This window comes from Zonotrichia leucophrys, chromosome 8 (genome assembly GCF_028769735.1).
Source record: "Zonotrichia leucophrys gambelii isolate GWCS_2022_RI chromosome 8, RI_Zleu_2.0, whole genome shotgun sequence".
Taxonomy (NCBI): domain Eukaryota; kingdom Metazoa; phylum Chordata; class Aves; order Passeriformes; family Passerellidae; genus Zonotrichia; species Zonotrichia leucophrys.
In genome coordinates, this window is record NC_088178.1 from 15,367,680 (window position 1) to 15,391,827 (window position 24,148).

Consider the following 24,148-nt stretch of genomic DNA (forward strand, 5'->3'; position numbering starts at 1 on the left):
GACAGCTTACTCAGTTTCTCTAACACTAATGAGGCCTCCTTCAAGACCATCTGACTGATATGCAAGGTGAGGATTTCTTGCTTAAAGCACAAAATATCCTTACATTTAAAAAATTTTCCTTTTGGGGGAAGAATTTGGAAAATTGCTACTGCACATGGGTAGCAACAACAGTTTTCATAGTTGTCCACAACTACAGCAGACTTTGATTGTTGCAGAAGTTGGACCTCTTATATGGTTTTCATATTACTTCCATTGAAATTTAAACCAAAACTGTTGCACCACTGGCTACAGAATTGTAACTAAATGAACAGACACTGCTGTCTTTGCCACGTTAGTTAAACTGCAGTGGATGCCATTAACTCACATGCTCAAATGATTCTGTTACACCTACACGAGTCACAGTCTTGGCAAGAGAGGAAATGTCAGTGCCAGCTGGAGCAGACAAGACTCACAATCTCCTGTACTCCAGCAGAATCTCTGCTGATCTGGTAAACACTGAGCAGCACTGGGGGTGAGAACTCAAACAGTGCTTGCTTCATCATCTGAGGATGAATCAGGAGACTTACCAACATCCCTTCAGCTGGCTGTGTCACGGCCTAGAGCACACAGGATGATGCAGAAGCCTGGGATTCATGGATTACCCCTTGACATCTGCTTTGTACACAAATCTCTGAAAAATGCGTGCATCAGTGGAACTAAAAGGCCAATGGTAGGCTAAAGTTTCTTTTTTCCCTTTTTGAAGTGCCTCATGACATAGCAGAGGTTGGGATCTGCTGCCCTCCAGTGCATGCTTGCAGATGTCCTCTTTGGAGACCAAGAGAATTCTCAAGAAGCATTACAAACAAACAAACAAACAAACAAATTGTTAAATTTTTTATGTGTCTTATTTAGGACCTAAAATAATTGCTGGGACTTGTTTCTTAATTTTGCTGTATTGTTCTGGCCTTGTCAGAGTATTTCTACACCCAAGTAGAGTGTTCTAGTTTGTTCTATGAAATTGGTTCTCTTCAATCAGCTCTTACTCTTTCATTTTCTATGAATATACACAATGATTATATACATAACACAATACATATGGTAATGATATGCAAATAGTGTATATATCCCATTTTGTATCAGCATTCTGCCTGTATTTGTTATCTTTGTGATACTTACTGACACATCAGAGAACTTTCTAGTATCCACATTAAAAGGAAACAATAAAGACTTGCTATAAAAAGTATTTTATCACTGGCTTGTCCAGTTCTTTCAAAAATATTTATCTATATTATTAAACATTTTTGAACATGAAATGTATTTGACACTATGTCATGCCAGGCCCTTGTAAAATCTGATTCGTGGGTTCTTTCAGCTCTGCTGAATCACAATGGGACTTAGCATAAAAAATTGCTTGAAGTTATATGGCCTCTTAAACAATGATATGCAATGATGTAAATGATCAGTACAATGGTGTTGATATTAAGGGTTTTATAACCAGCTTTATAAACATTTATAAGAGCAGGAAAAGTAGGCTGTAAAGACACTGCCAATATATATATTTCTAACTTAGTAATCAAATTTGGTGACAATGAGAGGTTGATTAAAGGGAACTTTTTCATTTACAAGTTGGGTAAGTCTCTGTCCTGATTGTGAAGGGAAACCTTAAAAATGCAAATTCTGTGAGTTTATTGAATACCTTAAGAAATCTGGAAAATCTCATTATTTTCCTTATAAGTGGTTAACTTAGGCATGAGATAATTTCTTACTATTTTGACACTTTATTCCCTCCAGAAAGGCCAAAGCCCAAGACAGGTAACCAGTTAGCCCAGTTTTCCAAAGAAAGCGCCAAGTTTTATGATGTTTGGGAGACGCTACGGACATGGGTGTGTGCAGCTCCATGACTGCACACGGGGAGTCATGTACCGGGGAGACATTTCTAAGCCATGGTTCTGCCCCGTCGCTTCTCCGCACTGCGCGCAGTCCTCCCTCCCTCAGCAGCTCCCCACACGCGCGGCGGGACGGGCGGGACGGGCGCTCTCCGGTCCCGGACTGGAAGAACGGGAGAGACGGGCGCTCTCCGCCCTTCTGGGCAGTGGGACGGGCGGGACGGGCACTCTCCGGCCCTCGGACTGGAGGAACGGGAGGGATGGGCGCTCTCCGGCCCTCGGACTGGAGGAACGGGAGGGATGGGCGCTCTCCGCCCCTCTGGGCGGCGGGACGGACGGCCCCAGCCCCGCCCCATCGGAAGCGATCGCGGCGGGCGGCGGAGGCGGTGTCGGGGTGGTGAGTGTGGCGAGTGTGGCGGTGCCGCTGCCCTCGGGGCCTCTCTGAGCCGAGCGCCCGCGGGGGAGGAGGCTCCAGCCCGAGCTCGGGGTGACCGCGCTTGTTTCCCGCAGAGCGGCCGGGCCGGGCCCGGGGAACCCCGGCTCTGACCGAGGGCCTGCGGGTGAGGGCGGGCGGCGGCGGTGCCGGCAGGCTCCGGCCTCCCCAGCCCCGTGCTGCAGGCTGCGAACACGTGAGTGGGAGCGTAAGCGCAGCGTGGAGTGGCTGCATGGTAGAGCTGCTCTACGAGCGGGAAAAAAAAAAAAAAAAAAAGAAAAAACCCCACAATCTCATCCCGCTCCTTAATCCATATTGTAAAATTTGTTTCCCCGCGCACAATTTGCTCCATTCCTTGTAGATTATGGAAGAAGAAATGACAAAATTTGACTGCTATGATAAATCTTTCTCCTAGAGAAGGTTTTAAGTTTAGTGTCTTTGCCCAACTTCCCTGACTACAGTGATTTGGCAACAGTTCCTTTGGCTCAATAAGCCATCTATTGCATATAGGTGGTAGGAAAAAAAGTCCTGGAGAGCCCTCCACTGGTAAAATGGCACCTTTTCTTTCTCCGAGGCTTTCATCCTCTAGACAATAAGAAGAAACAGTCCTGCAAAGTCTTGACAGCATTTAGCTGAGGTATAACATTTTCCAGATTTGTGTATCCAAAAAATATTAAGCCCAGGACAAATATAACAGGGATTATATTTACATTACGACATTTCTGTGGTGGCAGACAAGCTTTCAGTGTTTATAGTAATGTTTGTCACTGAGGCTCCACAGTAAAATGAAACTATTTGTTACCTGAAAAAATGCAGCAGCTTAAGGGGTCTGACCAAGTGTCGTTCAAGCTCTGTGACATGGATTTTTTTAGAGATGGAATAACTGAAGCTCAAAAATGAAGGAACACCAGCATTTGGCCTTTTGTTTCAAAGGAGAAAAATGAATCAATTACAAAATTGTAACTTTTTAAAAATGCCCCAAAGGTTCAACATCCCAGTGTCAGGGTGCTGTATGACCAGGAGGCTGGGCAGCCTTGAAGGGAGCAGAAGAGTTTACCACTCAGAAATTGTATCTATGCTGGAACAGTTACAAAGCACAGCATGAACTAAATGATTGTTAGTACACAAATGTATTCATCTATTTCCCATGACCAAGTCCAATTATATCTTCCAGTCTAGTTTAAGTACCAAACCTGAGTTTCAACCCAATTAGCAACCAGAATGTTGCTACCAGTCCCACTAAAAAACATTTATGGCACTGACCTTTCTGGTAGCTTTGCTTGCTTCTCACTCCCCTAAAAATATAGAAAGCTGTAGGAGTAGTAATTTGTTATCCCTTTTCCTCTAACATGTTAATTTTCCTGTTTTCTCTATGGATATGCAAGCCTGAATTCCAGGAGGACTGACTACATGAATGCTTCGGAGCACTGAAAATTAAAATTGGATTAAAAGAATTCCTAATTTAATTTCTGGGTTTAGCAGACATGACTCTTGGCCAAAATGCTGATGTCTGACTCCCAGACTGGAAAAAGAAACATTAATAAGACTAAGAAAGAAATTAATACTGCCTCTTAATTCCCCCACAAAGATCAGTGCATTTTCTGTGTTTGAAGAATCTTACAAATTTTGAAGAGGGTTGAAATGGGGTTTGCAGTACTTCTCTAGCTGCCTGGAGTGTAACTTCCCTCCTCTGGAAGAAACTTTGTATCCCAATGATAAAAACTCAGCTTAGGACAATAAAAACCATCTCATTGATGTGCCTTACACATACTTACATATATGGGGTAATAATTGAGAGTGCATTCATCATAAAAGTAACAGGAAATTATTCTCTTGAGCCTGTGGTATGTCTTAACATGTCATATAAAATTATACTGGGGGGAATGTGTGTGTTTGGAAAAAAAGAGTAGGAGTAGGCCCTGCTTTTTTTTTTTTTTTTTTTTTTTTTTTTTTTTTTCAGATCAGTGTGTGGGAGAGTATCTGGTTATATTAAGGAGGCCTTTCCCTTTAAATCCTTGAAGTCTTAAGTGGAGGTACTCAGAAATAAAAGAAGTCATAAAAGTACTTTATAGGAGGCATTTTCATTTAATGCCCAGTAATCTTGTCTCTTGAGTCTGAACAAATGCTGTTCAGTTTTCAGTGTTAAAGTGTCACAAAGATAGAAACAGTGGGAGAAGTGTTACATGCCAGTGCCTGTTCTTACTGAGGCTGTTCAGCCAAGTCCTTTCCATTATGTTCCTCATAAAGTTTTCACAGTTTGTACATTTCTGTGGTATTAAAGGTGGATATAATTTTTTCTTCAGGTATTTTAGGCACTTGCAGAGATTGACCACACCACAGTTACACAGGTCTGCTGCTGTTCATGCAGTGTGGTGGGTTTGTGTGATTGCCTCATGTCAAATACTGGCTCTGGTTTTTGGTGCACCATGGCACTAATGCTGGAAATATTTACAGCTGTCAGTAATTTTTCTTATTTGCAAATTAGTTCTGCATGTAAGGCTTGCATGGTTTTTGTTTAATTTTTCTATTTCTCAATACAAAATGAATCAGGCAAAGGCATGCACGTTTGTCTTTCTGCATTAACTACTGCAAGTGTTCACAGTGGGCTGCAAGAGTTGTCTGTCTTTGGTCTGACCCTGGGGAATAGCACCAATGTCATGGTTATGTTTTAAGATAGCATCAGTAGGTTACACAAGTAGTTTTTGTAACCTTAGACAAGGAGAGCAATAAAGACCTGAATAATATTTTTTATTTTACATAGTTATTCTCAAAGATAACCCTGAATATGCTAAGTGGTATTATTAGAAATCACTTAAAATGGATTTTCTGGTCTTTTTAAAGCACATGTATTTCTTCTATGTCTTTAAGAGTATCTGCTGACTAATGTCAACAATTTTCTTGCTATTTACTTTTGTTAGTTCTCAGACTAGCAGAGTTTCTTCTTGTAAATGAACATAAATTGTTTACTTGCAGATTGCTACATGCAATGGGATTATGGGGCTATTTTGAAGGTGTAATTGAGTTAGCCACAACTCAGTAGTGTGTGAGAAAGAGCTTAATTTCAGAAGGGAGACTGAGCTTGTAGCACAGGAGTAAGAGAAAGGCAAAATCAGCATACTTTTAAAACTTGAGCATTGAGTCATCTTTGGCCTTTTCTATTAGTTAATAAGTGTAAAGGACACTTTCTTGTTGGACTAAAAGCATTCTTCTTAATGAAAACATCATCTTTTACTGTGTTGTTGATTTACCATTTCCTTTCTGTTCATGAGGCTCACATGATATTGTTTCAAGAGGCAATGGCATTCCTCTTGATACAAATGGCATCGTTTTTTCTTTTTTTGTTCTCTTCCCCTTCTCAGGTAGCAAAGTCAGGGGAGGAACAGAAGTTCCATACCCTTTAATGCATAAATGATGGAAAGCAAAGTTAATAATTATACTGCTGTGGCTACTGTGTTTCTGACATTAGATTTGTGGGTTTCATGTGTCTAACACATTTCAGTCATTGTGGCAATGCAATCTAACATACATGTTTTAAAGTATCTTCTGCAAATAGTTGCATGAAGTACCAGTTCTTACTTCTTTTTTGATAGTTATTAATTAACAGGACACATTTTCTCCACTCTGTGAATGATTTTACTCTACACAAAGTGTCTTTTCTAGCTGTTTTCAGCTCTGGGAGATATTTAATGTTTGCCAAGTCACTGTGACAAAACTTATTGTAGTTACATAAAGTTCCTAGGCCTCTCTCTCCAGTGTGACTGGTCATCTCAATTATCCTGATTTCAGCATACCTGATTTGAAACACTTGGAAATGGAGACAAGTTTTAAAGATGTGTAACTTTTAAAAAATTGGGCTCTTTTTCTATTGTATATTAGCAATCTTAATACAATTTTTATTACACAAACACATTTTCACACGAATTCTAACAGAGACTTTGAAGCTTGAATTGCATTTAGTCTTAGCTATTATTCAAAAAGAAGATCAGTGTTGTCAAATAAAGGAAACCTTCCTTTGAGATGACATTCAGAAACATTTTTCAGCCCTGTCAATTACAGAGTTTCATCCTCTATGCTTACAGCTGTGACAAGGTAATCATTTAGTAGCACTTAATTGAAACAAAATCACTGGAGGGAAGAGGAGAGGATCTTATCTTAAAATTGTCTAGTGTTGTGTAGGAACTCTTTCCTAGAATCTGTAAGGTTTTTCAGGTCACTTATTTATTATGCAGGCATGTTTCTTGCTTCACGAAACGTCTGTTGCCGTGGCATTAAGCTAAGAGCAGATTTGCTTTCCAGATCCATCAAGCATTCCACCTCTGCAGTAAGTACTCCTTCAGCTGCATAGAGAAATATTTCATGCAGTGTTTTAGAGATGCATTAATTTTGCAATGTTGCAAATATATATGCTTTAGCTATGGTTTATTTCTTGTTATAGATAAAAAACATTTACTACCAAGAACAAAATAAGGTATTTGAATCAGTCAAATATTAACAGACTAGCGTAACAGAATTTGGTGATTATTGCTTTGTGTACTTTAAAGTCACATCTAGCACATATCACACCAGAAAGATTCCTTAGCTTTTAGAGAGAAGCCTGAGATACAAGAGACAGGTTCAATCTCAGCTTTATCACAGGCTTTTTGTAGGTCAATTTATTTATTTTTATCTCACTTTTCCTTTAATGATATGACAATAATGTTGCTTCTTGATGCTGCAACAACAAGGGGTCTATAAGTACCTTAAACTTAATTTTATATAGAAAATTTTCAGTTTCTCAGCTTAACTGCTTATGAGATTGTGTAACTTCATTTTAAGTCTTCCAGTTATGTTCAGAGCAAACAGCTTTGCTACATGGCAGGCAGCTGGAGGTGACACTCTGCATTCCATAGAGAACACTGGAATCTAAATGGTGTTCCCAGTTCATCTAGTCGACACATTGGGTCAACTAAGGCACATGACAGATCCTTCAAAACAGATGCTCGAGTCATTATACTGAGAAGTTGCAATATATTTTGCCCATATGAGAAGTGCAAGCCACTTTGTAGGTCAGCTTTTGCCTGAGTCAGTTTTTCACATGCTATATGTATTTATATTCTGTTTAATTGAGCTGGATATTCATTAAATGTCCTCAAATTTAATACTGGTTGGTTTTTTTTTTAATTTTTAATTTTCTTAAGATGTTGGCTTAAGTTGTAGCTCTTTAGAGCATATTCTACAATTATTTATGTACCATGTCAGACTGTCTGCTTCCAACATCATTAAACTTACTGACATTCAATTTCATGACAAGTTTCTCTGAATTAAGAAAAAGATAAATACAAGCAGCACCTGGCTTTCTATCAGGTGCTTCCCTTGTTAGAGGGTGTTAGGGAAAGTAGGAGGTCAGTTAGAGCTTGATGAAGACATGGGTCTCCTGCTTAACACCCATTTTTGACTCCTGGAAACCCTACCCCTGCACCTAGAAGTGGATTGGAGATTATCAGGTGATGGCTGAAAAAAATGATTCTTAAGATTTGTCATGGCCTTCTGGAAAAAGAATGCCAATGAAGGTTTCTTCTTAAAATCTCACTTTATTAGCTGGCTTGCCCAAACTAGTGAGGTTGACCTGAACACCACTGTAATCTGAATCTGCAAAAACCTGAAAACTAATGCAAGTCCTGCTATTCTCTTTTAAAACTAGTTCCAGGATATAAGAAAGAAAGAAATAGAAAGACTTGAATTGTTAAATATATTTTAACTTGTATAGTAGGAAACAGTAAGGTGAAGGCTTATTTTATGGTCAATACATTTTTAGCTAGGGAAGGTTACTCAATGCAGTTAAGATTTACATTATAGTCAATTATAAAAGTCCTGCAGTTGATAAGCCTTTAAACAAAATGAAACAATTTAAAGAGAGGCAGGGCATGGAACAAATTTACTTATGCAGCATACAGAATTGTCATTGTTAATTAGCAAGATTTGAGGTGAGTCTTATTCCCTCCTCTACAAGAAGGAGCCTACCATGTAAAAAAGACGTGTATGTGTCTTAGTGTAAGTATAACCTGTCTTGTTTGTATTTTTAAAGTACAGCCAAACATTGATCATATTTACCAAAACATACACTGTCAAATCAGATAATTCTTTGAAACTATATGTGTGTTTTTAAATAAATCCAATACAGATGACATAGTCAGGACTCTCCCTTAACTCCCTCTTGTTCTGTGTTAAGAAATCTGACTTGACTTGTCTACTGATCTTAGAGGTTTTTTTCCTGAGGACAACTAAAAGGTGTTCTGTGTTTGATTCCTCTTGAGTTTGTGTCACACAATGAGGTCAGAATCAGATCTGTTGAGAAGACAAAGGAGCACAGAAGATTCTGTTTAATTTTATAGCTTCCCATTCTTCATATCAGAACACAGGAGATGGCACCATTACTGTAAGCAGGATGAGTGCCAGCATTGCCCTGCTGCATCCTGTGTCAACTAGCAGTCATTGAAACTTGAGTCTAATGGTAATGCAGACATTTTCATCTCAGAGTATGCTGGCCAGAAAATGGTTTTGAATCTTTCTGGTAATAACAACAGCTGGCAGTGATAAAAGTAGCTAAAAATCTGTAGCTTGACTCAAAGAAACAGGAGTGTCTGGAGTATTGAGGAACTAGGTAATTTTTTCTCTGGTATCAAGCTAGTTTGCAAAGATAGATATGAACTTGCATCTTATAGAAATAAATTTGAGTTTATTTTTCCTAATTTTCTTTCCAGTTTTAGCTTAAAAATACTACAACTATCAGTAGGTTTTTCTCTGCCTCCATATAGAGTAGTTATTACAAACCTATTCTATGGAAGTTTTCCAATACCTTAATTTAAGGTCTGAAGACATAAAAAAACCCATATTCTGATGGGGTTTTGCTGTGCTCTAAGGTAAATACTTTAAAGCTTAAAAAATCTGAACAAAAATGGAAATGTCTTTGCTATTTTTTTCTTATCCATCAATTTTACAAATAAAATTACATTGCAAATGCATACTTTCCAAACTGGATTGAGCAGGAATTGGACTAGAAATAGCATAATCTTTAAGCTGTTACCATATCATAGAAACGAAAAAGAAAGTATGTACACTAATTATTTCCTTTTAAGATCACATTTTAAAGCTATGGAGCTAAATTTTGCCCCTCCTCCATCCTTGCTGATGAAAGTTTAGTGGATTTCGATAAAGATGAATGAGAATTTAGGAGATTTTTGTTAGTCTGAATTCAAGCTATTATGCAAGCTTTAATGAAAGAACATGTCTGTAATTCTGTGTAGCCACCGAATTCAGCTGGCAATGGTGTATTTGAGAAAGCATGAGGGAGGGTTTTCATGCTGAATCCAACAATATCATACTTTGTCTTCCTTAACAAAACCCTTCTGTCTGTATGTTTTGATCTTGCAGACAATGCCCTTCAGACACAAAAATACAAGACGGATTGAAGGCCTTGATAGCAATGTGTGGTAAGTAAGAGGAAAATATCTGCAAGTGTCAGAAAATGTCCTTGGCTGATGTATTTTCTTTCCAGAAGGAGAATTATTGCTAATAATAAGATACATGGCAGTTGCTATCCCTGCTGGAATGTATTTGGCACCTGTTTAGAAGCAGTGAATTAAATTCAATTAAAGGTGTGATTAATTTTTATTTTTGAGCTTTAAATATTAGGCTTGGGCTTCTCTTCATCTATAAAACCATGTAAGACAAATATAACTTATGGGCATGGTAGTATAGCTGATTTTCAAATTTAAATGTTAATTCTGTTGAATAATGTGTTTCAATTACACCTGATTTGTGTTTACCAAACAAGTCAGATTTTTATTAAAGCCATTATACTTGTTTTATAATAAGCCATTATACTTGTTTTATAATTTGGCTCATTATTTTTAATACATCTTTTTCTAGGTATTACATTGATCTTACAGCAATATTGCCCTCACTGATAAATATGGAATCTTCTTAGTTGGTGAAAAGACTATTTTGGGCTTACCTTAGTTGTATGTATGTGTTGCATTACTTGTGTGTACATATACACAAGGTGTTTTGATTATTCAGCCTCAAGCTAATTTTTAGCAATTTGTATTCATTTTTCACAGGACTGTGATGCTATGTGGGAGGGTAATGATGGGGAGAGGGTTGTTTTGTTTTTTTAAATTTTTTTAAAATTTCAGTAGGGAGGAAAGAGTAAAATGTAAAGCTGATCTGTGAAGGGAGGAAGGAAAAATTGTTCAAGGATCCTCAGGTTATTAGAAATAGTTGATAGGCAACTTGAAACAGTCTGTTGCCTAAAATTACTTTAAAAAATTACAGCACTCTGAGGTGACTGGGTAGTTTAAATGACACCTTCAATTGATTGATTTTAATCTTTAGGACAATTTCTGCATATATCCAAAGTAACTGTGCATTTGTGTATCTGCACATCTGAGCACACTTCTACCAGAAATGTTATTCTATAGATGCAGAACATCAGTCTTTCCTTGAGTGCCCTCTGACTCTTTGATCACATTGTTTCAGCCCTCAGCTCTCCATTCTACTTAAACCTGTTCCCATTGCTGAGAATTTGGCAAACTGAAATATTTTTGTTTTGCCTTCTAGTGCTAATGAATAAAAAGATAATTTTATCTGGTATGTTAACTTTAAGATGTTTTTCCCTCCAGGGTTGAATTTACAAAAGTGGCAGCAGATCCCTCAATTGTTAATCTCGGCCAAGGCCTTCCTGATATATCCCCTCCCAGCTATGTTAAAGAGGAGCTGGCAAAGGTAGCAGCAGTTGACAGACTGAACCAGTACACCCGAGGCTTTGTAAGTATTGTGGAACTCCAGGACCCGAGTTCAGTGGAAAATGTGCCACAGGGAAAAAAGTTGACTTTAAATTAGTTTTATCTACAGATCATAGTCTTATGTCCCAAATTAAGTTCATCTAGTAGCTTTGTCTGTTACTAATGAACTTTCTCTGTGTAGGCTTCTTCAAGACAGAACCCTTCAGCAAGAGCAGAATGGTAGAGCAGGTCTGGGAGGTCTCTGAGGAGCTGATTCACTTTAAAGAGTGTAGGTTATTTACCTCTGACTTTAGTCATGGGAACATGAATCAGACAGTACAATGGGAGAATGAGAAAGAAATACTTGTATTGCTGCCATGTCCCTGGAGGGGACACAAATGGTGAATGGTACTCTGAGATTTGGGATGTCTCTCTATGAATCAGTATTTTGATCACAAGTGCTATTTATCAGCAATAAATAAATACAATAAAAAGATTTGCACCAAATACTTTTAGTTGAAAGATAAGAGAGGAAACAGGAGATGAAAGAGACTCGAGAGGAGGTGAGGATGAATTGGTGTCAGAGTATTCCCTTCTCTCCTTCTGTCTCTTGTCCTAGCTGGGTTATAGGCTATCTGGACCTACTCTGAGATGTGATAATATCAAAGAAATTAAAAAGCACCAGATAGAAAAAAAAAATTCCCAAGTAGATACAAATAAATTGAAAACAAGCTTTTCTTTCCTAGTGTGCAAAAACTTTAAACCCTGTTACCTCATAGCAGCCATTAACACTGAGGGCTAATGTTGTATTTTTCTATTTCAAAATGTAATAGTTTGATACACATAGAAAAGAGCCCAAACTCAGGCTTTATACATTGTCAGGCATGCTTGAATCAGCGTACTTTCTTTTTGTTTTGAACAGGGACATCCATCACTGGTGAAAGCTTTGTCTCAAGTCTATGAGAAAGTTTGTGGAAGGAAGATTGATCCTCTCACAGATATCCTGGTGACTGTGGGAGCTTATGGATCTCTCTTTAGTACAATACAGGCACTAATTGAAGAGGGAGATGAAGTAAGTTTTTACTGGAAATATTCACATATACTCACAGACCTGAGAATCTTTCTCTTTTTCTTATTTGTCTGCTTCTAAATATAAGTTAATGTTGGGGCTTCTTTCTGTCCCTATTGGTTTGATTTTTTACAGTTGTACATCTGACTTATGGTTTCAGAAGCTGTGATTAGGAGACCATCCTTTGGATGTCTTCCTATCACTCATCAATTTACAAACACCTTTTTTCACACTTAGGGTATCTGTGGCAGTTTCTTTATCATTGTTACTGTGACACAATACAGACTGATTTCTTATTTGAGAAAACATGTGGGATGTTGTCTGCAACAGAGGGCACAAAGAATTGTTGGTGTTTGGGTAACCATTATGTGTCAGGTTCTGTTTTGGGCCACTGCATGGTGGGAGCGTAGGGCGCAGAAAAGCTTAGTTAGTTACCGTACTAGCTGTGATGGCTCAGCTCTTCACTATTACTGATATCTGCCTTTTGGACAATGAAATAAAAAGTCATTTTACAGGAATATTTGTATCCATAGTGGATAAAACCTTTTTGTGTTGTTGTATATTTTGCTTTCAGTGTTTCATTCATTTCACTTGTATATTGTATTCTCATCTTGCTTTTCTGTTGCTCTGATAGTCACTTCTCTTTTGTTTGGAATAGTTCTATAAGCCTTTGCTTTTGGTGGTTTTTTTTGATTGTTTTGTTTTTCTATTGTCTAGCCTCCGTGCAGTTTTTCTTGAGTTTTCCCTCTTTCTTTACCTGAGAATTATTGATAAAATTTGAAGACTTAATTGTACTTTTCAGATTTCTATATACTTGGAAATCCTGGAATTTCATGGGCATAATTAAAGCAGCTCTTCTGTGGTTCAGTAATTTACCATTGCTATTTCCCATCTTTGCTTTGTACCTTCAAATCTGTGTGTAGGTCTCAAACACTCTTATTATTAGAGCTCAATAGCTGTAATGTGTAACTAGAAAAACAGCCTCTGTGTGTTGTCAAAAATGAGTGGTGCATATCATACTTAGCCTGAGGGGATTGTTGTATTGTACTCTAAAAGGAGGAATATTCTGCAGTGTTATAACATTAAACCTGGAGTGCCAGAAACATTATCAACCTATGGCACCAAGGTAAATGTAGAAATAGGATGTATCATGCACAGTAAACTCTTTGTTTCTGATACTGATGATTGTCATTTCAGGTAATAATTATAGAGCCATTTTATGACTGTTACGAACCAATGGTAAAGATGGCGGGTGCAAAGCCTGTTTTTATCCCACTAAGATGTGTGAGTAACTTTTTAAAAATTACTAATTATATAAAGTTTCTTATCCATGTTCAATGCAGTTTGCTGAACACCTGTATGATGCTTTTCTGTATAGTTTTTCATAATGTCAAATTACATAAAAATGAGATAGATTGCTAGAGTATAAGTCTGAGACAATGATAATCCAAAAGAGAATATTTTATTAGTGTTGGAGAAGGTGTGACAATGTTTCTTATTTGCTTTAATTTGTGCATTCTGAAAGCTGATTAAAACTGCTTTCTTCAGTTTTCAGTGCAAATTATGGAAGGGGGATCCACGTATCAGTGCAATTTCTCTGTCAGCTGGTTTTCAAAAGGTTTGGTTCCTGATCCCTACGGCAATTCCTACAATGACAGAATACAGTTTATTTTCCAAAGTATGCTTGCTAAATAAGGACTGATCGTGTAGTAGATGTATTTGATATACATACAGAATTACTGTTTCCTTTATTGTTAAATAGGCTATAGGTTAATTGTCAAATTGGTACTGCTGGCATTATGCCCACAGCTTGCAAGGATTGTTCTGTATGCCAGCTGTGCCTTGTGCAACTGGCAGCCTTGCTGAGGGGTTCTTTGGGCAGCACTGTTGCAGGAACACCATGAAATCAGAACAACACAGAATGACAAAACCTCCAGGACTGCAGTGGGAGTAGGTGGAAGTCCATCTTCTAGGGATGTTTTGAATGACAGGGCACCTCCAAGCATTTTCTGTTTCACACTCTTGTTTTCGGTCTGGCCCTCTCCCAGTCATTGCAGGTGTCACAAGGGTGGTGTGGCCATGCTCTGCTGTTCTCTGTACCTACTGGCCCAAACTCCTTAACCATTTGTAATACCTCAGGGGTACTTGTATTGTGTACTATATAAACTCCAGAGACTCAGTACTGCAGATTTTTAGCTCTTTGGCCATTTTCATTAGTTTAAGGAGAAGGAAAAGACCTTGAATCCCCAGTGGTGATCAGTCTTTTCAGTCAAGCAAGCACACACTTGCTCTACTGTGTGGCAAGTCTGTAAACTCTCCTGCCATGTGACTGCATTACACACTATAATAATCAGCATGTGTGCAACAAGATCCTGGAAACCAATTCCTGCAGGGGCTTTAGGACAGACAGTGGCCAGAGGAGGACAGCCACTGTCACTATAGTTTACCTGTTCCTAGAACAACCTCTCTTAGGTGAGCAAGACAGATTGGATAGGTTGTCACATATGGTTATGAAAGTATTTGAGCATGAAAAGTTGAGCAACTTTAGGCTGCAACATGTATTAAAGTCACATATAAATTTATTGTGGGTTGTTTTTTTTTTTTAGAAAAAGGATGGAAACACTGCATCTAGTGCTGATTGGGTCTTAGATCCTGCTGAACTTGCCAATAAATTTAATTCCAAAACAAAAGCAATTATTCTAAATACTCCACACAACCCGATAGGCAAGGTAAGAGTCCTGCTTTAACACCACTTTAATTTCAAAGAATGCCTTAAATACTGTGATTAATGTATTTTCCTTTACTTTTCCTGTATCCCAGGTTTTTACCCTGGAAGAGCTCCAAGTAATAGCTGATCTCTGTATTAAACATGACACCCTGTGCATCAGTGATGAGGTGTATGAATGGCTGGTGTATAAAGGGAATAAACACATTAAAATAGGTACTGATTTTTTGTGGCATCTTAGAAGTAGTAGTGGAATGATGGTGTGAACTTGTCTCCCAAGGATAATGCTTGCTGGAAGAAGCTCATATTTCAAGCTTTGAAATTTTTCAGTGTTTAGGGTCTTAGGAGGGAATCCTCTCTCTTTTCTAAAAATTATGTTAAAGAATAATTTCTAAATAGAATTTCCAAGGCTCTTAAGTGACTTTGGAGCAGATATCCATAGAAACCAGTGGGACTGATGCTTGCTGATCATATAAATTTACCATCCTTATTCAGTTACTCTGTTGGCCATGACTAGTATAGTTGCTGTTATTCTATGTATATTAGACAGTGCTTTGCTGAAGTAGATATAGAAGGAACAGGAATTAGAACTTTCTTCTCAAAGCTTTGTAGAGATAATAATGAGGGAAATGGACAATGAGGAACACAATTATTTTTGCTCCACTAATTATAAAAAAACAGAAAACAGTATAACAGTCATTGTGGAGATAGTGCATGAGCACTGTCCCTCCCAAGGATGGAGACAGGATTAAATATTAGACATTGAATTCATTGAAGTAAGTCCTGCAAGTGCAGTATGACAGCCTGTTAAATCTGCAGGTAGTGTTACAGGGGTAAAGCAACATTGCAAGAACAAACCAGAAAAACAAATAATGATGCCAGGTTCTTGATCCTCTTGTTTTACTTGATCCAAGTTTCACTGAAGTTAGTAGAATCATTCCCACTGCCTTAGAACAATTTAACCTAAGGTTACTGAACTCCTTTTCCAGTTCTATAATGCTACAGCTATGTATTTCTGTGAAAATTTCTAATCTGGTGGCCTTGGGTTGGCTCTGCTGATGTATTTGAAAAGTCCAAAACTTCCTTCTCATATGTACAGATACTTTGTTTCTGATGGTAGCATCTTGCATGAGCCACCTGTTCTGATGTACTTATTGTATGGAAGGCACATTTCAGTCATGTGCAATAGAGGCATACAGTTAGATTAAACAATGAAATCAAGACACTTAAGTATAAATTAGACCTGAAAAGACTTACCTTTTTCCCTAGCTCTGCCACTGGTTGAATGCTGAATAACTTTGCTTCTAGGCTTCAACTCCATATTTGTAGAGTGACAACAAAATCCATTGGTGGGGGCTACATCATTGTGAAAATTGAATCTTATGAGTAACAGAAAGAAAATGATATCTAAATGACCTTGCAGTACTTGTTAGCTGAGCTGCACAGTTGCTGATCATCCAGCTGCAGTACATTGATTATATTGGCCATGCATAGGCTGTGAGTCTGTTTTGAGGGTGACCTAATTCCTGGCTGTAGTGGTTACCTTGATAGTGATAGTCTCAAAGACAAGGAAGGAGAACACTTTGGGTACATTAATGTGATAGTAATCTGAATCACTGCACCTTAACAGGTTACCTAACAGTAACTGATCATGTGTCCCAGCTGCAAAGTGAAGTCAGTTAGATTAAAGATTTCTGTGTGGGCTTAGCAGGTGTTTCATGGCCTTAGCATTTCATGCAAGGCTGTCTTCAGAATCAAAATCTCTGTGTGGTGTAAGGTAATCCCTTTTCCTTTTCAACAACAGCAGGTCCAATCACACTGTCAGCTACACTTCATCTTATGGACAGGTGGTGAATTCTTAAGATGAAATATCTCCATTGTCATCAGCACCTTAATGCTTCAAACCAAAACATTGCACCAAACCACAGACATTCTGTAATTTAGCATAAAATGTAAAAGTACTGTATAAAGAAAATGCAAATTAAAGCCCAGAAAGATAGTCAGCTAGGTTTAGGTATGGATTCTCTAACACATTCCATGAGATCATTAACTTTAGTGTTAAAAGTACTCTAGAACTTTCAGGGTAACACTGTAAACAATAGCATTATTTCAGTAAAAGAAACAGACTCTGCTCTTTTTTTACTTAAGTTTCTCCTATTCCTTATTAATTTTAAGTCTACAAAAACAATACAATAAAAATGAGTGTGTTATTTCTCTACTTATAAACTCTTGTGCTTCCATAATAACTTCTATATATTCTATCCAATGCAGTGACACTTTTTTTTTGTGGGAGATACAAAATGGATATTGCATCAATTTACAGGATCTGATAGTTGTTCCTTCATACAATTTAGCAGCCACAGCTCATAAAATTACTACAGTCTTTGTGCTGCCACTGAAGCAGTTTTCTGTAGCCTACAACACTTCATCATGTTTCCCATCATCTGACTTCTGTGAAAACGTGGACTTCCTCTGCATAATGATTAGGGTTGCACTGACAGATTTAGAGATCACACCTCATAGCTGAGGATTCTGAGCAAGCCACTCAATAAGCTGAGTACTATCCCAGGTAACAGGCTTATTATATGTTAGTTGCACTTCATTAGTTTTTAAATTGTAGTCAGACTTGGTTATGGTGTCATGTGATGTCATATATGGTTGCCACGGGGAAATTTCCCTCTCTATTAAAAACTTGTTTGGGAAAGCAATGGAGCTGCTTCTTTCTCTGTGCCCTTGTACTGCTGCTATTGTTTGAAAAGCTGTCACATTCTATCTCCAAGGCTGAATTCCTGTGACTATGTGGCAAAACAGGCTTGCTAGAGGCCATTAGCTTTGAAAGGCAATTCTTGTTGCAGTCTGTGAGAGCTGGTTTGGGTGTCTCTAGGAAATGATCTCTACTGTTGGCCTAGCTTGGTAGAAGATACATCTGTTCAAACTTTTTCTTTTCAAGGTCACAGAGTAGTTGAGTATGGCTAGGCTAATAGAAAAATCAGTTTCTTTCATGCTGTTTGGTTTCTCTTCTTGGTAAGTTTGCTCCAAAAATTGCAATACGTGTTTTCAAATAGCTGAAAGACTTATGCCATGTCTAATGCTGGTAACTGCCACAAAACCTTCCTCGTGAAATTCAGGAGTTTAATTTGGAAAGTCTTTGTTCATTGGTCTCACTAGAGAGGGGATTTAACAACTGACAGATTCACTGGTAGGGCTTCTAGTATGCAAATGAGGTGAAGTCAGATGTTGGTGACTACTGTAATTGCAGCCTTGACTGGCTTTGTGTCTCAGACTTAGGTGTGTCTGGATTTGTCTGTTTCTCTTGAAATTAATTAAGTTAGAGTCCAAGCAGAGCTTTGCAGAAGCTGTATAGAGAAAAAAAAATTGCAAACTACAGGAAGAGACCTTTGCTCTCTTATCTCCTTGGAAAGGGAACAAAGGATTTTGGTCTCCTATCAGATACAACTGCAAAGACAGAGACAGGCCTCTGTGAGTCTCTTAATCCTTCCAGACATTTTAGCTAACTGCTATTGTCAGTCAGTCTCAGGCCTGTTCAAATTGTACAATACAGCATAATTTATTTACTCACTCTGCTAGTTTTCTGGTGTTCTGTTGTTAGGTTCTGGGTTAGAAGTCTTAGTAATTAGTTTCTTTTTCTGATGTCTGAGACAGCCAGTGACACTGAACTGGACAATTCTAGTAAAGAGGGTTGCAGTGCCTGAGTTAATGTTGTGTATAGTACTATTACCAGGCATCAGAAATAACCTGTCCTGGGGTGAATGGATAGCCTTAGATAATAATTTTCTTACGGATAATTGTGCATTTTTGCTGAGGATAATTAACATGTAGTTTTCAAACTGTACCTCTAATTTTCTGTCTCTTCTTTCTCTTTTCATTAATCCTTACCTTCTTTTCATGCTAAAAAGCACTGGCCCATATATCCTTTTTTATTTGTTACAATTCCTATAATTTCAGAATATTCTTGTTGTTTGCTTAAGATGCTGCAATGAACATACAGCTCTTAGCTAGGGCCACTGCAGTTCTTCAAATTACATGGAATATGTGAGTGCACCTGTACCAAATTAATTTTATTTTATGTACAGCTACATTGCCAGGTATGTGGGAAAGAACAGTAACTATAGGAAGTGCTGGAAAAACATACAGTGTAACTGGCTGGAAGGTAAGAAGAATCAATATGAATTAGTTAAATTACATAGAATGCATTTATTACTCTAAAAACACCTCTGTTTTTATGACCTGTGTTCTGAAAATTTCTGGCAAATCTTCATGTCTCCAAATGTGACAATACCATTCAGTTGGAGCAATTACCTATTTTTAACACCCATGTCTTAATTATCTTCTTGTCTCTTAACTGATAAGCTCTCGTGAGCATAAATTACTAAAAAACACCACAGTATGTTTTGTTCAAAATCAGTAAAGATTCTTGGAGAAAACATGGATATTGTAATATTTTAACTTCCCAGTTTTCCCTTACTTTAAATATGTATCAGAAAGTGAAAAAAAATATTTTTAGCAACTAAATTTTTCATCACCATGTGTTCATCAGCATGTGTTCAAAGTGAACCACAGCATATATGATGCAGTAGTTTTTGATTTATATTCAAACTGGCTTTGACACAGGAGCTTAAGAGATGGATAGGCTCTAAACCAATTAGAAATAACATTTCTAATAAATGTTCAGTTGGATTTCTAACTCTTGTTTTATGAAGAGTTAAAAGTTTACTCAGTATTCTATGAGAGATAGGGATAAGGGAAAATAGAATTGTTGTCTCAAATCTACCATTTTTTAAAGGCGTCATACACCAAGCTTTGTGTAAACCAGCTTTTTCTTAATAATTAATCAAAACAAGTGCTTAAAATAGAAAAAACTCAAGACATTGGCTAATTTTTAGTATTTGTTATCTCTTAGTAACACCACTGCCTGTAAGTGTAATATATGCACCCTTTCCTCCCTTAGCTTGGTTGGTCCATTGGTCCTGAGCACCTGATTAAGCATTTGCAAGTTGTTCACCAAAATACACTCTACACTTGCCCAACTCCATTGCAGGTAGGTACAGATGGGCAAAGGAGATTGTTTTCTGGTGTAAGAAAGCTGTTGGCCTCATGTAATAAAACAGTAATCACAACAATGAACTTTTAGTTGTCAAGATACATATTCTAGGGTGTAAGAGGAGGAAACAAATTTGATCAGCTCACCAGACATTTTAAAAAAAAATCACTCTTGTGGATTCTGTCATCTTGTACCTACAAACTACGTGTTGCATAAAACATGAAATCTTAATGGTTTCCTAGCAAATGTAAATGAAAGTTCTGTCTACTAGTGTCCAGTATTCTATGGTCCATTATTATGAAACAATTAAATTTACCTTCAATTCAGATTGTAAACTTTTGTGTCCAGGACTCTGACTTCAGTGTATGATTAGTGCCTAGCAAAAGATTGGGTGTTTTGAGCAATGCCACAGCACAAAGTAATTAGCAGATTACAGATGTATCTTGTGTAATTTGTGTGGTGATTTGCTTAATATGGGCCAGGATTGAACAAAATTCCACGATTTCAGCAGGAAGTGGGAGTGTCTGTGAGGGTACTGAGTGTCAATGAGTGCTCTTACCCTGTGTTTCCAGGAGGCTTTGGCACAGGCATTTTGGACGGACTATAAGCGCATGGATCACCCTGACTGCTATTTTTACTCCCTGTCTCGAGAGCTGGAGAGCAAACGTGATCGGATGGCTCAGCTACTGAAAGGGGCTGGACTGAAGCCTATCATTCCAGATGGAGGATACTTCATGATCGTCGATGTTTCCATGTTAAGTCAGTACGAAGTTTATTAAAGAGTGTGTGGAAAGTAAATTTGGTTAATGGGAAAATTCAGCTTTCATTTTAAACTATATTCTCATCTCATATGCACCCATATGTGTGCATAACATTATCAGGAGTACTAACTGGGATTGAAATTTTCAGTTTCACCTTAGCTGGTAAGGTAGATTTTATGAGCTTCAGCAAAGCATTTGTGATCCTAACTTGTCCATGCTTTGCAAAGCCATGACATGTTTTTAGAGGGGATAAAAGAGGTAGATAAACTTTCCTATTTTGCAAAGCCATGACATGTTTTTAGAGGGGATAAAGGAGGTAGATAAACTTTCCTATTTTCAAAACATCTGTGATTATGAGAATGAGAGCCAAGCACCTGGATAATATACTGAGTTCATACCATTTGCATTTTCTTTTTTCTGTTTTTTTGTTTGTTTGTTTGTTTGTTTTCTCCTAATCTGAAGTCACGCCCTAAAGGCTCTTTGAAGCATTCTGATCTCTAAACACTGAATGCTACCAAAATTTACAAACCTTTTGAAAATTCAGGCTATGGTAGCTTCAGAGAAAGAATTCACACAGGGGAAGGTCTTTTTAGTTCCACATTTTTTCACTAACTAGTCTAAATGGCATTTGTCATTTAGACAGAAATGTTTAAACACAGAAAGATATCACAGTTTAATCATGTGTCAGGAAGTTTTAGGTAGCTCAGTTTCACAGATGAGAAAACTGCGTTTTCAGGGATTATTGCTGTCCATGCAATAAATGCACTCTTCAGTACCCTCCATAGCCCTGATCCCCAATAGTCCAGACATTAGGACTTTTGGAGTATTACATGGCTTTCCTCCAAGTTACATGTCTGAATTTGCTTTGGATGGAAAACAAGTGCTCAGATCAGAAGGAAAAGGTTCAATCTGTTGGCCTATTTTACTTCTTAGAGTATAATTTAAAAATTATAAATTAAAAAAAACACATATAATTTCATTCTCAAGTATTAACTGTAATAATATGCTGTTAATGAATGCCTTCCCATTGGAGTCTAGGAAATCTTACAACATATTTGTTTTACACTTAGATGTGGATCTCTCTGATGTAGATGAGAAACAACCTTATGATTATAAATTTGTCAAATGGATGATAGCATCTAAGGTAAGATGTCTTAGTCATACTCTAGTTTTACGAATGCTTTTCTATTGAAAGCAAGAGCAGTGCAACTGTAGTTATTAAATAATGTAGTAGAGATGTTCCATTCAAAATATTATTTGGTGTTATTGATAATGGTGTGACTAAAATATTGTAAGTATGTTGAAAATGTACACTGTAGGTTTTTGCTACATCCCAGCACTTTTCCTTCAGGAAGCATAAGTGTTAGTTGTACAAAAGTACCTGTGAAATATTTTGCCTAAAAAAAGTAATGTGAATTTAGTACAAGCCTAGCTAGTGCATACAAAACTGAACCTTGTCTTTCCCTCATGTGTTGGGAGGGAGAGTTCTAGAAACAGAATAGTAAAATCATCATGCTTAAACCAGATTTCTTATACACATTTAAATAAGCAAATGCTATTTCTGTTTTGTGTTTCAGAAGCTGTCAGCAATTCCTCTTTCAGCATTCTGTGCTCTTGAGACAAAGAAACAGTTTGAAAAATACATACGGTTTTGCTTCATTAAGGTAAGCTTGTGTCCTGAAATCAATGCAGTACAGGAATCTGCAAGAGACTGACCTACATTTTTCCCAGGATCTCTTGTATTGAAAGCTTTTAGGAACATAAAGTTTATTTGATGTAAAATTCAGCACAAAGTATCTTCAATTGTCTTTTTGCTGAAGGACTTTACACCATCAGTGTAGGTGGCATGGCCAGGAAGGGCAACTGGCAGAAAATAACTGGATGGGTAGCCCTTTTAAGCTTATTGTATTGATTTCAAAAAACATTCTTGACCAGTGGTGACAGTGAAAATTATTGAGACAGGTAAGCTATCAATTAATGTGATACCCATAATCCAGAGCAGAGAATAACTGTATAGCAGAGTGTGTGCCCCATGTCCATTCAGTGTCCAATACAAAAAACAGTGAAGAGGACACCTTCAAATTTAGCTCACTTGCCTGAAAATACACAGACTTCATGTGAGCTCCAAATTACAGAAGCAAACATGGTTTTTTTTGTGAATTGGCTGGTTTTTGCCATTTTGTGAGCACCTTCTTTGCAAATATTCTTCCCCTGTTAAGTTTGTTCTTGAAAGGCTGGAAGGTTTGGGGACAGGTATGTAAACTTCAATAAGGCCAAAGCCCTGAGATGTTTCCCAGTTGTTGTGTAACAGAGTCAGCATAATGGAGCATGTGCAAATCCTGAGCTGTTCTGTGTAAAGATCAGAGCCTTAGCCTGAAACAGTAATGAAGGGGAGTTTCTCCTTGTGTTACTTCTTCTGATGAGGTGTAAAGTCTATGGCATAAACTGAGCCAGAAACAAGCAAGATGAAGTTACTGGTTGTACCTGTGGCTGACAAACAGCACTAATGGTTTCAAGCTAGACTGCCTCTATGACTCACCAGGCTGGAGCCAAGCTACACAGTTTGGAGGGATTATGTTTAAGTAGTTCACAGCATAACCAGGCTGCAGGGAGTTTGAAAAATCCCAACTGTACTCACAGGGATTAGGAAAGTGTGCTAGCTTGTCTCCAAACCAGAGCTGCTAAGTTACATCACTGCATTAATGCCATGAATTTATGTAAGTTTTGCTTTCATTAAATGAATGCTGAGATGGTATCTTTTAAATATATCTAATAAATGTTTTCAAAGAATCAGCACTGAATTCTTTGTATTGTCCAGATTTCTACCTAACAACTGTCAATGAAAAACTGGCTGAAAAGAAATTTACAGGATGCAGCTGAAACAACCAACTACTGATTTGAGATGATATAATCATGATTGGCTCTTTTCAGGAACTCAGTACTTGCAGTAATAGTGTTGTTTCTTGTTTTGCAGAAAGACAGCACACTAGATGCAGCTGAAGTGATCCTGAAGAACTGGAACAAATAGACTGATTTATCTTATTAACTCTTCCATATAGTGTAACTATCTAATAGTAGGGTTTTTTTAAATTGGAAATGTAAGAAAAAAAATTACTTAATACAGTACAGAATTGACATGACATTGTAAATAACTTTTTCCTGATACCTGCTGAGGAGTTAAAACAAGGATTTACTGAAATATGTGTAATGCAACTCAGAGGTTATTTTCAGTCTTTTAAAAATAAAAATTAAAATTTTCAGTCTTTCTCTTAAAGAAACCCCAATGTACTTTGCGCAAACTTGCGGCAGTTTTGCTCACGCTTGTCTGCTGTGGGAATTCCCGAAACTGCAGAGTGTGCACAAGAGCAGCTGAAGCGGAGTCACGGCCCGGGGCCGGCACGGTGGGCTTTGTGCAGGGGTCTGTGGGCTGCTGCTCGGCCCGAGGGGAGCGCTCCAGCCCGCGTCCCGCAG

The 24,148-nt window shown here is 37.8% G+C and overlaps 1 protein-coding gene across 8 annotated transcripts; it reads left to right on the forward strand.

Moving 5' to 3' along the window:
- Nucleotides 1–2,128: 2,128 nt before the first annotated feature.
- KYAT3 (kynurenine aminotransferase 3) lies at nt 2,129–23,937 on the forward strand. Of its 8 annotated transcripts, none has more exons than XM_064720150.1 (15): nt 2,220–2,262; nt 2,809–2,935; nt 6,528–6,619; nt 9,709–9,767; nt 10,959–11,103; nt 11,983–12,132; nt 13,327–13,413; nt 14,736–14,858; nt 14,950–15,070; nt 18,949–19,025; nt 19,824–19,913; nt 20,489–20,675; nt 21,748–21,821; nt 22,255–22,341; nt 23,652–23,937. In XM_064720150.1, the coding sequence occupies exons 3-15, from the start codon at nt 6,530–6,532 to the stop codon at nt 23,703–23,705; spliced, it is 1,344 nt and encodes a 447-aa protein (XP_064576220.1). In that variant the 5' UTR covers nt 2,220–2,262; nt 2,809–2,935; nt 6,528–6,529; the 3' UTR covers nt 23,706–23,937. The 8 variants fall into 8 exon arrangements, with proteins under 8 accessions (XP_064576218.1, XP_064576220.1, XP_064576221.1 ...); XM_064720151.1 differs by having other exon boundaries at nt 2,225–2,262; nt 2,873–2,935; XM_064720148.1 differs by lacking the exon at nt 2,809–2,935 and having other exon boundaries at nt 2,129–2,262.
- Nucleotides 23,938–24,148: the final 211 nt, after the last annotated feature.

Coding starts and splice junctions, on each gene's coding strand:
- KYAT3 (XM_064720148.1), top strand. CDS start 2,166: ATGGGCGCTCTCCGCCCCTCTGGGCGGCGGGACGGACGGCCCCAGCCC. Junction 9,768..10,958: donor GGCCTTGATAGCAATGTGTG/GTAAGTAAGAGG, acceptor TTTTCCCTCCAG/GGTTGAATTTACAAAAGTGG. Junction 21,822..22,254: donor AATGGATGATAGCATCTAAG/GTAAGATGTCTT, acceptor TTTGTGTTTCAG/AAGCTGTCAGCAATTCCTCT.